This window comes from Hyla sarda, chromosome 12 (assembly GCF_029499605.1).
Source record: "Hyla sarda isolate aHylSar1 chromosome 12, aHylSar1.hap1, whole genome shotgun sequence".
Classification (NCBI taxonomy): domain Eukaryota; kingdom Metazoa; phylum Chordata; class Amphibia; order Anura; family Hylidae; genus Hyla; species Hyla sarda.
This window is the reverse complement of record NC_079200.1, coordinates 37881161-37897169: the sequence shown is the minus strand read 5'-3', so window position 1 is coordinate 37897169 and position 16009 is coordinate 37881161. Positions and strand designations below refer to the sequence as shown.

Here is a 16009-nt window from a genome sequence, read left to right as displayed (position 1 = left end):
CTGCTGCTGATTTTTTTAATGTTGTCCTATTAAATTGTAAACAATAAAGGTATTTTTCATATGAAGTCTTGTGAGTTTGGTGCACTTTTGATTAGGTACTCTAATTGTTACAATAGCACCAAACATTGGTATGGTGTACTTTGGTTTTGGCCTCAATCGTTGGTTTATATCCCTTGTGGATATGCCTGAAATGTTGACATGGGAATACCTCTTTGAACACAGCAGTGATGTAGCCTGCTTATCTTGTCACCAGCAGTAAAACAGATGTGTCACTGTGACACTGGAATTGACTCACACTAGATTACTCATTCATTTTACATTGATTCTGAAACTTTGATAAACAGTTTGGTGTAGTTATGGCAGTGTTTCCCAACTAAGGTGCCTCCAGCTGTTGCAAAACTACAACTCCCAGCATGCCCAGACAGCCAAAGGCTGTCTGGGCATGCTGGGAGTTGTAGTTCTGCAACAGCTGGAGGCACCCTGGTTGGGAAACACTGTGTTATGGGATGTTTTAATTCAACATATTTTAAGATTATAGGTGGTCCATTGAATTCGACTCTTGCGATAAATCCACCCCCGAGGGTCTGGCTATTTAAACCTGTTGCTTCATGCAGCTCATTATTCCTCCTGCTTTGGGGAAATGTAGTATTACATGTCACCTAGCCATTTGTATCAGCACCTCACTGTGGAGAAATTATGAGGACACCCCCTTTTTGCAACACAGTTCCCGTATCAGGTTTATGATGAAAAACTGATTCCTCAAAACCTGACTAAACTGTATTAAAACGTGTGTGCAAATTTTAACCCGTATACGGTTTAAAAAATGATGTCCGGTTGCATCCGTTTTTTAAGAAAAAAACGTATACGTTTTTAACTTTTCACGCCATTATGAATAAAGTTTCACTTGTTTGATTGAAATTCCAAGTAAAAAAAAACTCTGCAAAGTCAAAAACCGGATGGTGAAAACCGGATGGAACCGTACGTACATACAGTTCTGTACGGTTCACATTGACTCCCATGTTAAAAAAAAAAAAACTTATACGGTTTAATACGGTTTTTCACCCGGACCAAAAACCGTGGTAGGCTACGGTTTCGGGTATGGGAAAAAAACTGACAAAACCGTACAAGTTGCAAAACGGACGCAACCTGGATGCAACCTGATGCATCTTTTGGCATACGGTTTTCAATGGAGAGTCAATGCATACGGTTTTCAATACGGTTCCGTACGGTTTTCACATTGAAAACGTATACAGGAACTGTACTGCAAAAACGTGGTGTGAAAGCAGCTTTATAAAGTACTTGTTAGTGTTAGTAGCAGGGACGGGACTGTGAATAAAGATTGTTATGTATGAAGTTTTAAAGTGCAGTTTATATGCAGCTCATGTAGTAGATAAAATATCAGGGATGGAGCCACCCCTTAGGCCCCTTTCACGCTATAAAATTCATCTGCTAAAAGATCCGTTATAAATGTCCGTTAGAAAAGCTTTAAAAAAGGATGTTAAACGTCCATTACAAAATCCCATTCAAGTCTATGGTATTTTTATCCGTTATGACCTGTTATAGCCCGTCATGAATAACGGACGTTAATTGTGATGGAAGAAAAAATGGCACATGCACTAATTTTTCTTCCGTCACAAGAAACGTATAATCTTTATGTAATCCATCTGCACCTGTTTTATAATATCCGTTACTACTTCTGAGCATACTCAGAAGAGGTGACAACAGCAGACTCCTGCAGTGCTGAGGGACTGCTACTACTCCAATCATAAACAAGACTTGTTTCCATGATGGGAGTAGTAATTCCACGGCTGCAGGAGTCTGCCAGTGGCTGGGGAGGCTACATTAGTGTTTGTACTACTACCTCCATCATGGAACAGACTCTGTTCCATGATGGGGGTTGTAGTACAGGGGCTGAGGGATTGATCGCACCGGGTCTCACTTCTGAGACCCGATGCGATTAGAAGTTATTAAACAGGGGAGCGGGCGGCATGCTGCGCTCCCCAGAGATGTACTATGTATTTACTGTACTTTCATTTTTAAATTCCCCGCCAGGAGCCCTGAATGGCCGGTATCGAGGAGCCATTCTGAGCTGCCGGCAGGGTTTTCAAATTGAAGCGCTGCAGTGGGTAAAGATATATAATCGCTGGGGGAGGGAGGGGGATAAAATATATGGCCCCCACAGCGATTCTATATATCTTGCCCCCCGCAGTGCATTTATAAATGTTCCCCCCGCAGCGCATTTATATATGTTCTCCGCGCAGTGCATTTATATATGTTCCCCCCGCAGCGCTATCATAAGCCCCTGGCAGCGCTATGAATGAAAACTATTCTACAGCAGCGCATCTGGCCGGTGTGATGCGCTGCTGTAGAATACTTGTCATTCATAGCACTGCAGCGGCATCTGTAAATAGATGCGCTGCAGGGGTCAGACATATATCCATATGTCTGGCCCCCACAGCGCTTCTATAATCAAATGCCTTCGCAGCGCTATGAAATCTTTCTGAAAGAATACTTTTCATTCATAGGGCTGCCAGAGGCTTATGATAGCGCTGGGGGGGGGGGGGGGTGTAAGATATATAAATGTGCTGCGGGGGACATATATAAATGCGCTGCAGGGTAACATATATAAATGCGCTGAGGGGGGTAATAGAAGTGCTGTGGCCAACCCCCCTAGCAATTCTTTATATCTTTCCCCAATTTGAAAACCCTGCTGGGAGCCATTCGTGGGTACCAGCCATTCATGGTAGATCGCAGGGGAGCGCAGCATGCTGCCCGCTCCCCTGTTTAATTACTTCTAATCGCATCAGTGCGATCAATCCCTCAGCCCCTGTACTACAACCCCCATCATGGAACAGAGTATGTTCCATGATGGGGGTTGTAGTACAAACACTAATGTAGTCTCCCCAGCCACCGGCAGACTCCCGCAGCCGGGGAACTACAACTCCCATTATGGAAAAAGGTCTGTTCCATGATGGGAGTAGTAGTCCCGGCTGTGGGAGTCTGTAGGTAGAGGTGTAAAACGACCGTACATGAGTGATGTTATAACGGGTCTTGATGGATGAATATGCCCGTTATTTTGACAGACATTATTCATCCGTTACTTCATCCGTTATTATACATCTGCTTTTACACAGAAAACGCATGTTTAATAATGGCTGAATACTCGTAGTGTGAAAGGAGCCTAACATTGGCCGGGAGGACATATTATTAGTGCCGTTTATGGTTAAATAACAAAGTCTTCTTCCTTACTCTTTATGATGGGGTACACAGGCTTCCTCAGAATCTACAGACCTATTTCAGTGGCCAAGTGATGGGGGAATCGGCCATGAAGACGCCAGAAGATGTGGGAAGCCCTGTGGAGTTTGTATTCATGGTGAGAGACGGTTGGTGTATGGACTGGATATCACAGAACAGGGTCTGGCAATGGAAGCCATTAAGATAACATTATGAACTTTGTATCCTAGGTTAAAAATGAGGGTGAGCCCCTCAACAATCTGGTGTCCCTAATCCTAGCCGTGGATTGGCCGTACGAAGTGACCAATGGGAAATGGCTTCTATACCTTACGGAAGTGTTGGTGAAAACCAAAAACCAGACACAGTGCCGGCCCGCTGGAGACATCATTGACCCATTACACCTCACAGTAAGCCTTTATTCTGGGAATCATTTTGGGGATGTCTGGGGCTAGTTACAAGCGGACATAGTAATAGTATATTTGGATCTTTTGGATTTATAAGCTTTTTCCTTATATAGACTGAGGTGATAGCTTGTATGGGCCATAGCTATTTCTCTGGACCTTGCCTAAGCAAGCATGTGTTTTATTATGGAGAGGCAAGCAAGTCACTGCCAGACACCACTGGTGGCAGCAAGAACAAAAGGATTGGATGGTTAAAAGGGGTAATCCGGAGGGAAAGAAATGTCTTCAAATCACCTGGTGCCAGAAAGTTATACAGATTTGTAAATTACTTCAGGATAAATATCTTAATCCTTCCAGTACTTATTAGCTGCTGTACGCTCCAGAGGAAGTTGTGTATTTCTTTCCAGTCTGACCACAATGCTCTCTGCTGACACCTCTGTCCGTCTGTCTGGAACTGTCCAGAGCAGGAGAGGTTTTCTATGGGGATTTCCTCCTGCCCCAGAGAGGTCCTGACATGGTAGAGCACTGTGGTCAGACAGAAAAGAACTAAACAACTTCCTCTGTATTATACAGCAGCTGATAAGTACTGGAAGGATTAAGATTTTAAAATAGAAGTAATTTACAAATCTGTATAACTTTCTGGCACCAGTTGATTTGAAAACATTTTTTTTCCTCCGGAGTGCCCCATCAGATCCAGCTGTCCTATGCCCCAACATCATCTGTTAAAGGAGATCTCCAACTGAAATCTTTTATCCCCCGCTGTGCCCGGGCTGTAAAACCATACATAATAAACTTTCACTTACCTGCCTACGATCCCCTGTTGTTCGGATATTGCCGCCCGTGCTCCGGTCCCTGTCAGCTTCCTCTTCCTGCGGGTCGGTGACTTCAATCTGCGCTCAGCCTATCAGCGGCCACGACGGGACATTGCTGCTGTCGCTGATAGGCTGAGCGCAGAGTGAAGTCACCGACCCGCAGGAAGCTGACAGGGACCGGAGCACGGGCGGCGATATCCGAACAGGGGGTCGTAGGCAGGTAAGTGAAAGTTTATTATGTATAGTTTTACAGCCCGGGCACAGCAGGGTTTAAAAGTTTTAGCTTAGAGAACTCCTTTAAGGGAGAATTAGGAACCCACCATACACATGAGATAGTTGTCAACAACAGGATTTGGTAACAAATAGTAAAAGCGGTCATTCACTATAATCAGTCCCCTTAGTCACAGAAGATTATCTTTCAGCATTGACTGTAACCAACAGTAAGTGCAATTATCCTGCAGCGCCTCCACAGGCAAAATGAAGAATTACGCATTCTCCTCTGAAATTGAGTACTCGCAATATGTACTCTATCTGTTTATTTGTCAAGCTGTTGTCCGTGGTCTTGCTCTGTCTAAGTGACTTGTATTTTTTTCTTTAGCTGTCTGATGGAAGAAGAAGGAAGCGAGATACCATAAAGTTTGATTTGCCTGATATACAGGTTTTGCCAGCTGTTAAAAGACCAAATACTGTACTGGTAAGAAACAGCACATGAATGTCAATGTACTGAAATCTCACATTAAACTTTTGGATAGTTCAGTGTTTGTCATAGGAGGATGGGATTGACCCATTTAATACTCCTATCCTATCTGTATTAAGGGACCATCAGACTTAAAGTGTACCCGTCAGATCCAAGAATTAAAAATATATATATATTACTCAGTACCTAATCCTGACCATGTACATACAACTTTTATGTGTCTAGCACCTTTTTTTATTACATTTTTAATGTTACTCACTTGAATTTCTCTCCAAGGGAGGGGGCGTGGCCTCACTGTGCAGGTCTCCACCCTGTGAGCGGTGGTGGTGGGCGGACATGTGAGCGGTGGTGGCGGGCGGACATGTGATCAGTGGAGAGAGGGCTAAATAGTGATGGCGCCGATCCCGGGAGCTGATTCCCGTGTGATCCTAGCACTCACAGCATACCGTATTTTTCGCCATATAAGACGCACCCAATTTTAAAGCATGAATCTTTAACCTGCGGACCTCCAGATGTTGCAAAACTACAACTCCTGGCATGCCCGGACAGCCAACGGCTGTCCGGGCATGCCAGGAGTTGTAGTTTTGCAACATCTGGAGGTTCGCAGGTTGAAGACCACTGGTATAGGAGGTAATACTCACGTGTCCCCGCCGTTTTAATGTGTATTTGCCATATAAGACACACCAACTTTACCCCCCCCCCCCCCCCCCAAAAGTGCATCTTATATGGCAAAAAATACTAGAGGGAAGCAGGAGTTTTCACCACACAGGCAGTGCAGTTATTTACTTACCCTGGACCTGCTGTCAATCACACCACTGGGTCCGTGACGTAGGTGATGACCGCTGGACACGCCGAGCTGGTATGTGTCCAAGCCGGGAGGGGACCCCTAGTGGCCTGTCTTTTGACTGGCTTTTTCAGCTTGAAATGAAATTTTCTGATGAAGGCAATTGAAAGCTTTTGTATCTGACAGTGCCCATTTAAGGTATACTTTGTATTTTCTCTGGTGGCCCAGAACATGAGCATTTCTTCTTGGTGGGAACCTCTGGACTCCATACTTATGTTCTCTTATGTTCTTTTTGACTTAGCAGGGAAAGTGTTTTTTGGCATTGCAAAAACTTAATTGTATTGCTTGTATATTCTCTGCTTTTACCTGTATGCTAATCGATTGCATTGTGTTTACAGAGGTGTAGGGGTGGAGGTGCCAACTGTGTGCGTTTTGAATGCCCTTTGACTGGCATGGAGATGGAAGCCAGTATTACTGTGCGTGCAAGAGTGTGGAACAGCACATTCTTAGAGGTGAGAAATATTGCTGAATTAATTCTTCATTTTTTCTGTAGCTGGGTTCACATGTAGTATTTTGGGCAGTAGTTTTGTATCCAAAACCAGAAATAGGTGCAAATCATTCTATCATAGTTTGTATTGTGTTTGTGCCACTCCTGGTTTTGGCTAAAAATATTGACCAAACTTAACTCTAAACTGAGGACTAAATAGTAACCAAAATACTACCGTATGTGTAAATCCAGCCTTAGGGCAACTCCAGGTGCTCAGATCCTGAATGGTAGGACATGGAGTGGGTATGAGTCTGTTTTTTGGCACACTTATACACTGCTAAAATAAATAAAGGGAACATTTAAACAACACAATGTAACTCCAAGTCAATGACACTTCTGTGAAATCACACTGTCCACTCAGGAAGCAACACTGATTGACAATTAATTTCACATGCTGTTGTGCAAATGGAACAGACAACAGGTGGAAATTATAGGCAATTAGCAAGACACCCCCAATAAAGGAGTGGTTCTTCAGGTGGTGACAACAGACCATTTCTCAGTTCCTATGCCTCCTGGCTGATGTTTTGGTCACTTTTGAATGCTGGTGATGCTTTCACTCTAGTGGTAGCATGAGACGGAGTCTCCAACCCACACAAGTGGCTCAGGTAGTGCAGCTCATCCAGGATGGCACATCAATGTGAGCTGTGGCAAGAAGGTTTGCTGTCTCTGTCAGCGTAGTGTCCAGAGCATGGAGGTGCTACCAGGAGACAGGCCAATACATCAGGAGACGTGGAGGAGGCCGTAGGAGGGCAACAACCCAGCAGCAGAACCGCTACCTCTGCCTTTGTGCAAGGAGGAGCACTGCCAGAGCCCTGCAAAAGGACCTCCTGTAGGCCACAAATGTGCATGTATCCACTCAAACGGTCAGAACCAGACTACATGAGGGTGGTATGAGAGCCCAACATCCACAGATGGGGGTTGTGCTTACAGCCCAATACCGTGCAGGACGTTTGGCATTTGCCAGAGAACACCAAGATTGGCAAATTCAACACTGGCGTCCTGTGCTCTTCACAGATGAAAGAAGGTTCACACTGAGCACATGTGACAGAGTCTGGAGACGACGTGGAGAACGTTCTGCTGCCTGCAACATTCTCCAGCATGACCAGTTTGGTGGTGGGTTAGTAATGGTGTGGGGTGGCATTTCTTTGGGAGGCTGAACAGCCCTCCATGTTGCTGCCAGAGGAAGCCTGACTGCCATTAGGTACCGAGATTAGATCCTCAGACTCCTTGTGAGATCATATGCTGGTGTGGTTGGCCCTGGGCTCCTCCTAATGTAAGACAATGCTAGACCTCATGTGGCTGGAGTGTGTCAGCAGTTCCTGCAAGAGGAAGGCATTGATGCTATGGACTGGCCCGCCCGCTCCCCAGACCTGAATCCGATTGAGCACATCTGGGACATCATGTCTCACTCCATCCACCAACACCACGTTCCACCACAGACTGTCCAGGAGTTGGCGGAGGCTTTAGTCCAGGTCTGGGAGGACATCCCTCAGGAGACCATCCGCCACCTCATCAGAAGCATGCCCAGGCATTGTAGGGAGGTCATACGGGCACGTGGAGGCCACACACACTACTGAGCCTCATTGTGACTTGTTTTAAGGACATTACATAAAGTTGGATCAGCCTGTAGTGTGGTTTTCCACTTTGATTTTGAGTGTGACTCCATATCCAGACCTCCGTGGGTTGATAAATGTGATTTCCATTGATAATTTTTGTGTGATTTTGTTGTCAGCGCATTCAACTATGTAAAGACGAAAGGATTTCATACGATTAATTCATTCATTCACATCTAGAATGTGTTATCTTAGTGTTCCCTTTATTTTTTTGAGCAATGTATATGTGCTGACATATAGTGTGTCCATGAGGAAGTATATTCTAAAGGAACGAATTGGGGCTTGTCATAGACATAGTTCAGACATATAGCCAGCTATCAGCTCTATAATATAAATCAGACCCACACAAATTTATGACATACTTCTTAAATTACATATTTTCCTCCTGTACCTGATCCCCATTTCTTCCATTTTTTCATTAGGATTATAGATATGCTGACCGAGTCTGGGTGGAAGGAGGAGCAGAACTTTTTCTGAAAACCGATATTGACTCCATAAAAATGCCAAGCCGCAAAGTATCAGTAGGTGTCGATATGTAATGTCAAATCACCTGTAAAATGTATTTTCCATGGATTGACCATACTTTATTTCTATTCCTCCTTGTTATTTAGTTTGCTGTCACAATAGACTCTGAACTAGTAGAACCACCTCCGGCTGAACTCCCGCTCTGGGTCATCATTGTATCAGTGGTATCTGGAGTCTTACTTCTAGGAATTATCATTATCATCCTATGGAAGGTAAGAGAGTAAATCCACTCAGACATAACCTCCTATGTTGGTCTACGTTGGTCTCCTGAAGACCTCACCTAAGTAAACAGCATTGTTGGGTTAAAAACATTAGTCATTGGCCAACAATTGGGAATTCTGTTGTCTATAAATAAAATGATAAAGTAATAAGATGATGGTGCAATGTTGGGTATCAAACCCCCCATTAATTCATCCCTTATAGTCAAAGTACTGGCAAGGGAACAGATGAGCCTGTACATTGAGTAAAGGGTTGGATTTACATTATGTTGTGTTTCACAGTAGTCTGTCCTATTGGTAGTATCTTTTATTGTGATGTGTCATATTGCATTCGATTAAGCTGCGTCAGATAGATGACTTCAGCAGGTTAGATAAGCTAATAGATAATCCATTCTTCAGACCACATTTTACTATATTATTATGTTGTACCTTCTTAATCAACAAGATTAAAAAAAATACTGGACTGGGATTCCTGAGTATTAACCCACATTAAATAGTTGCAAGATATTGATTCCAAAGTCATGTCCATATGGGGTTGTCTTCTGCAGAGCCTTTATTGTATGAAAGGCCTGTTTTTGTGTCATAGCCTGGGACTAGTGGAGGGTCCTCTGGCCAGTGTGACCCAGAATGCAAAGGATTTGGTACAAGGTGATAAGCTTCTGTGGATACTAAAGGTGTTATTCCCTGCTTGACCTATTATTCCTTGCTTGCTTATCTATTGAGTCAGTTATTCACATCCCTCATGCTGCATACACACCATAATGTCTACAGTCTTTCAAACTGATAACCGAGGTTGTCTCGGTCTCTTACACTGTTGTTTTGTGATTACCTGTAACATTGCCCTATGACTTCCCTGCTCGGGGCCCTCACCACTCTCCTGCCTTGTAGTGTGGATTCTTCCGGAGGGCCAACACCCGTGCCAAGTATGAGGTCAGAGGTCAGAAGGCTGAAATGAAGGTGCAACCATCGGAGACAGAGAGGTTAACACAGGATTCCTGAGTACGACCTCTGACCACTGACCCCCAACCCTGCCCCTCGGGTAACCAGACAATCTCAGACAAGCTGTTTGCAAACCTTTCCCTCCTCCTCCTCCAACTATTTGTGTCTTTATCTACTGGCCTCCATGGTACCTAATAACTTACTGTGCAAGCTAATGTATCTTCTTCTAAAGTGTATGGGTCTATCTTCACTCTATTCTGTCTGGACTAATTTTATTTAAAAAAAATCTTTTATTTTTCTACTTTTTGTTTTTATTTCACACTTAACCATGTCTGACTACAACTCATGTTGTTTCCCTTACTATATGCCATCTCCTTCTTTATCAACACCATCTTAACCTGTACACAAATCACTTTCTATGGATTGTGCGATTAACTCTCATATTCGGTATCTTCCTGTCTCAACTCATATCTTTACCGAACTGTCAACTTTCTCATGACCGTTCCATTTCAACATATGCTAACTAAAACATCCATGTTGTCCCTCCATGTCTCGCTCATGATTCTGCAGGTTGGCTTTTTCCATCGTGTCAGACATTACAGCCTGGGCCAAACTCACTATGCTGTGTGCGTCCGACAAGAAGAAAGACAGAAGCTGTGTGGCAGGCTACCCAACAGCCAAAGACATTGGGTCACCACCTGGAAAGAGACGGCCAGATACTACTGAGAGCAATCTACTGCCAAGACTCATCGGGAGCTGGACTATCTCCTATGACATTGGCTTCTCATTGACACTGGGAACATTGAAAAAAAAGGGTTGGGGGGGGGGGGCGGGAGAGGGACAGCTATAGATTATTTTATGAATGACTTTATATAGGAATCTTATTATTTTACTATGCTGGAATAGAAAAAGACCAACTTATCCTGTGGCACTGGAATATGGACAGCAGATTTCTATGTGAAATGGGCGGGAGGGGGGTTACGAACTTACACTGGAACAGATTATCCTTTAGCACTGGAATTATGGAGACACTGGAGAAACCTAGGTAAATGATCCAGGAGAACATGGGTACGGAGACCTGGACTATTCTTTTTTATTAACATAGATAAAAGACACTGTAAAAAAAAGGCCAATATAAGTAACATTTTATTGTATATTTGAGAAAGTACTTCCAGATCTGAAGCTCTGGAGGAAGCACTGGAAAACTTTTGGGTGACACTGGATGAACCAATTCCCTCATGGAGACTCCTCATATATATTGCACATAATAAAGCTGTATATTGTACAATCATCCATAGAAATATGGTGGATGTATATGGACCCTATGTAACCTTGGAGAGCAACAATGAATGAGAAGCTCATCCTATTGTCAGATAATATCATGCTCCGTATCACATAGCTTGGTATGACATATGGAGGTGTCATACTCTTCCGGTCTCTCCGTATTGTTTTCTATGTTCATTCCACCCTGAGATGTTGTAAATAAAATAGAATCGTGAAATACATTTTTTGATGAGTAAACCTTTCATTGTGGATTCTGTTTTCAATAAATTTGAAGTGACTGTTCACTTTGCTCAATCTGTGTTTCATAGATGGCTCCCTAGATGATAAGCTGACCATAGGAAGGCCCAGTGATTTGATCCCCAGTGATCATGGTGCCGTCTAAAATCAAGAAGTTGCCCTTATAATGCATAGATGTACAGGGGCCTTGAGTCACCGTTTGCTCAAGATAAATAATGGAGGGAGTCCTTCAACTCCATTTTCCTACAGGGTCTTTAAAATGTGTTTTATAAATCAGACAATTCCTTTTTACCCCTTAATAACCATTTCTGGGCATCTACCTGTGGCAGGAGCAACTTACATGCTGTGGTTAATAGCCTCTGATGTTTAGCCATCAGTACCCCGCAACACAATCACAGGGTTCTGATGGTAACCATGGCACCGGGGGCCTGACAAAGGCTCAAAGGTCCTACATCTGCTTCTGCCTACTAGACCATGCCGGAGTGACGTCCTCAGAGGCTGCCTGTCAGACAGCAATGCTTTGGAATACTATGTATTTCAAAGCATTGTACTAGCAATCAGATGAAGACTGCTTTTAAACACCCCCCACATACCCACACAAAAATAAATCGAGTACAAGTCGCATAGCTAGGGAATGGAGTAGCAGGTTGCATGCTTACCACTATTCCATTACATGTGGTTGTGCAATGAGGAGGAACAGGGACCTCTGATCCATTGTTCTTGTGGTCAGTTGGGTTCCCAGCAGTGGGGCACCCCTATAATCAGAAATGTAATAAATGTCCATTTGTAATAGGCCACATGGCAGTGCAGAGTACCCAAACAAGTGCCAACACCATTGCCCAGAGAACTGCAGCTGCTTTCATCAAATCACTGTAAATAATATCTACTCTCAAGGCCCTCCGACTTGCTGACAACTCTATACAGGGCACCATGACCCACACCATGGAAAACACTATAAAGTGGGCATACTGAATTAAATTCCAGTGAAAACATATGTTTGTGGCTGTAAAAATCTAATCGGCAGGGTGCTGACATCTGGCACCTTGCCGATCAGCTGTTTGGCAGAGCCGCAGCACCCGCACTACACGATGACAAGTGACAGAAGCAGTAGGCTCCATACGTTGTGTAGTGGCCATGCCAGGCTAATGCGGCTCAGCTTCAATTCACTTCAATGGGATCAGAGTTGCAGTAATTCAGCTCAGCCACTGCACAATGTAAGGAGCCTTCTGCTTCCTGCCCCGTTCACTGTGTAGTGCGGGAGCTGCAGCCGTGCTGAACAACGTATCAATGGGCATGCCAAGTGTCAGCACCCTGTAGATCGGATATGAATGGCACATCCTGAACATTAGCCATAAATATGTTTTCACAAAAAAAAACCTTTGAAGGGTTATTCCAGGATTTTTTTTATTTGACTATACTACAGGGGCTGTAAAGTTAGTATAGTTCATAATATAGTTTTTGTGCCTGTGTTTCATGGTGGTCTCGCAATTTTTCTGCGATTTTTGCCCCAATGTTTATTTTTAGCAGCATACAAAATGAATGTCATCTCAGGTTTTCCTGGGTCGCAGTGCGGCCCGAGACAGTACATCACTGGTCAGGTGAAGACAGAGAACCTGTCTGCTTCAATGGGTGGAGTGACCACTGGGTGGGAGGGAGATTGTTCAGCAAGGAATTTTGGTTTTGCAACATCTGGAGGCATTTTGGCTAGAAAACACTGGTCTATTGCATCAAAGAGCACTGGTGTGTTTCAATAGGTGGGGTGGCTGATGTGTGGGAGGGAGAAAATTGACCTCACACTTACAAACAAGAAATCCTGGGACTTGTAGTTAGAGGGAGGAAACCCCAACAGGAAATAGCCATTTTACAACAAGTTATCAGCAGTGTTATAGTGAAATCACAACACAGCCATTTATCCCCAAGACAAGTACGGATACTTCCTAAGCATGTCCATTACTGTCTGGCAGGTAAGTACAAAAATCACCTCATGGTGGAGAACCCCTTAAACCTCCAACAGTCTTGTTTGTGTCTGCCTTTGGAATAAGGCCTGGGATACACTACGGCTTTTTGTAGCACTACCAATTGATTTTAAGTACAGTAGAATCTCCCAATAGCAGACATTCACGGGAAAAAAAGGCTTCAAAATCTTTCTAAATGACCGCAAACTGTCCTTTACTCATTCCAGAGTGTAATAACCTATAAAAGGTGATCTTACAGTAGAATCTCCCAGTGCTGTTTAATCACCCCCTGAACCATTTCATACCCCCCCATGCCATTTTATTCCCCCTCTTGAACCCTCCAATGCCACTTTATTCCTCACCCTTGAACCCCCGTGCCAGTTCATTCCCCAGTGCCACTTTATTCCCCCTGTGCCTTGACCCAAATCATCCCCCTTACCCCCTGTGCCACATCAGTTCCCCTTGACCCCCCTGTGCCATTTCATACCCCTTTATAACCCACTACAAATTCAAGGCCCCCTCTTTACCACCCCCTGTACAACTTCATTCCCCCCTTATGCCCTGTGTCATTACCCCCCCTCCGTGCCTTTTTATTTCCTCTTTATCCACCTGTGCCACTTCATTTCCCCTGTGCCAAATCATCCCCATTTACCAGTATCACTTTTCCCCTTCCCTCCTCCCCCTGTTGTTCCTCTTACCTGGCCAGCAGGCTCAGGTGCAGGGGCTTTGAGTGGGTTTGATGTTCTCCTAACGTCCTCTGCGCTGCACTCACTGAGAGGCTGTGAGCCGCCGCGGCTGCTAGCAGTGGTAGGTGTCGCTCTTGATGTCCTCTGAGCTGCTCCTACTGAGAACAGCGGCTGTGGGCACTGACGAGTGATGTCAGGATGTCACTCATCACTGCTGGCAGCTGCTGCTGCTCACAGTCTCTCAGTGAGTGCAGCCAGAAGACGTTAGGAGAACGTCAAACCCGCTGAGAGCCAATGCACCTGAGCCTGCTGGCCAGATGAGAAGAACAACAGTGGGAAAAGCGAAGGGGAAAAGTGGTGTGGCACAAGGGGTAAGGTTTGGTAATGTTTTGGCACAGGGGAAATAAAGTGGCACAGGGGGGATAAATGAAATCGCGGGATGAGGGAATGAAATGGCACTGGGGAAGGGGGGGGAGAAATGGCACTGGGGATATTTGGCACAGGGGGTTAAAGGGTGTAATGAAATTGCACAGGGGTAATAATTAGGGGTAATAAAGGGGCAATTAAATGGCACGAGGATATCAAGGGTAAATTATGTGGCACAGAGAGTAATTAAGGGGGGGGTGATTTGGCACAGGGGGGGGGATAAGGTGGCATAGGGGGGGCAAGGTCCTCTTACTGGGGTATTAGTTGTATCCCCTGTGATGGTGGCCCTGTGTACAAGGAAGGGCTGACACAAGCCTGTGGTCCCATAATAGGAGTGTTTTGTCTCTTATATGGTGTGTCCGCATCCACTATTGGGAGTGTCCCCTATTCGGAGGATGCAAATACATAAAATCTTATGGGACTCTGCTGGGAGATAAAAAACGGTCCGCTATTGGGAGGTGCCTGCTAAGGGAGATTTTACTTTATTAAGTGACTGCTGTAGTCCACAAGATTGCATACAGTCATTGTATTACTTTGGACTGCAGCTGTTTCAGCATTTAGTGGTGCTATAAAAAGTTGCAGTGTAATTCTGGCCTAAGGATTGCAGCCAAGCTTGGTTGCCCCCTCTCTCCTCATGGGCATAATAATTGCATCGGATTCCTCCATAGTGTGTTTGTTCAATGGCCCAGATTTATATGTATAGGACACAGCACTGATCAGTGTTATTGGTCATCTTCTGCTCTGGTCTGCTCGATCTCAGACCAGAGCAGAAGACCCCTGGAGACAGACGGAGGCAGGTGAGGGGACCTCCATCCGCCATTATGGATGATCGGATCACCACGGCACCCGCTGCAGGCGATCCGATCATCCATTTAAAGTACTGCACTGCTGCAGATCCTGTGATTTGTATTGATCACTGCTGAGGGGTTAATAGCAGACATCCGCAAGATCGCGTCTGTCCTTCATTACCGTCGGGTCCCTGGCTGCGCATGACACAAGCTCCAGACCGGTGCTCATGTCATGGCGGAGCGTAAATGTACGTCATGGTGCATTAAGTACCATAGCACCATGACGTACATTTACGTCCATTGTCGTTAAGGGGTTAAAGACACAACACAAGTAATTAAATTGATTGAAGAATTCCCATGGAACCCTGCATACTAGCCACCCTTGGCGTCAGCTGTACACCATCATCAAACACAAATTAGGTCTTAATGCAAACAGTTATACATATATATATATATATATATAGTTGCATCCCATCTCTGCCATAATCAGGAGGATATACACCACTTCAATCCCCACCGCGAAAGAAGCGGAGTGTGCGCTCCACAAAGCATCTTCTACTCCGCTGGCCAGCCAGCATAGAAGCTTACCCCGAGGAGACTTACCTGGTGCCAAACTCCTACCCCACCTGGAACTATTGTCACAATATCCCTGTGCCACCAGGGTAAAAGTGGGACCGCAATGGGGGGACTCCAGTGCTGCATAGTGCACCTGCCCGGCACTTACATCTGATCCCCATCCCACTCAAGATCGTCATTGCATGTAGCCCTGCGCTGTTAGGGTACAGTGGGACCAAATTAGGGGGACTACAGCGCTGCTGAGCACACCTGCCGGCACCCACTGACTTTAATCTCCTGTTTGTAAT

The 16009-nt window shown here is 44.8% G+C and overlaps 1 protein-coding gene across 2 annotated transcripts in view; it reads left to right on the top strand.

Moving 5' to 3' along the window:
- Window positions 1–11291, top strand: part of ITGA3 (integrin subunit alpha 3) — a 102593-nt gene extending 91302 nt beyond the window's left edge. Inside the window, exons 19-26 of one of the 2 annotated variants that reach the window (XM_056547895.1) lie at window positions 3271–3373; window positions 3465–3641; window positions 5046–5141; window positions 6327–6440; window positions 8511–8609; window positions 8700–8825; window positions 9720–9870; window positions 10341–10480. In XM_056547895.1, coding sequence (XP_056403870.1) covers window positions 3271–3373; window positions 3465–3641; window positions 5046–5141; window positions 6327–6440; window positions 8511–8609; window positions 8700–8825; window positions 9720–9830 — 826 coding nt within the window. In that variant the 3' untranslated portion in view covers window positions 9831–9870; window positions 10341–10480. Of the gene's footprint in view, window positions 1–3270; window positions 3374–3464; window positions 3642–5045; window positions 5142–6326; window positions 6441–8510; window positions 8610–8699; window positions 8826–9719; window positions 9871–10340 lie in introns of both variants that reach the window. The other variant, XM_056547894.1, reaches the window with a different exon arrangement.
- The last annotated feature ends 4718 nt before the right edge of the window (window positions 11292–16009 follow it).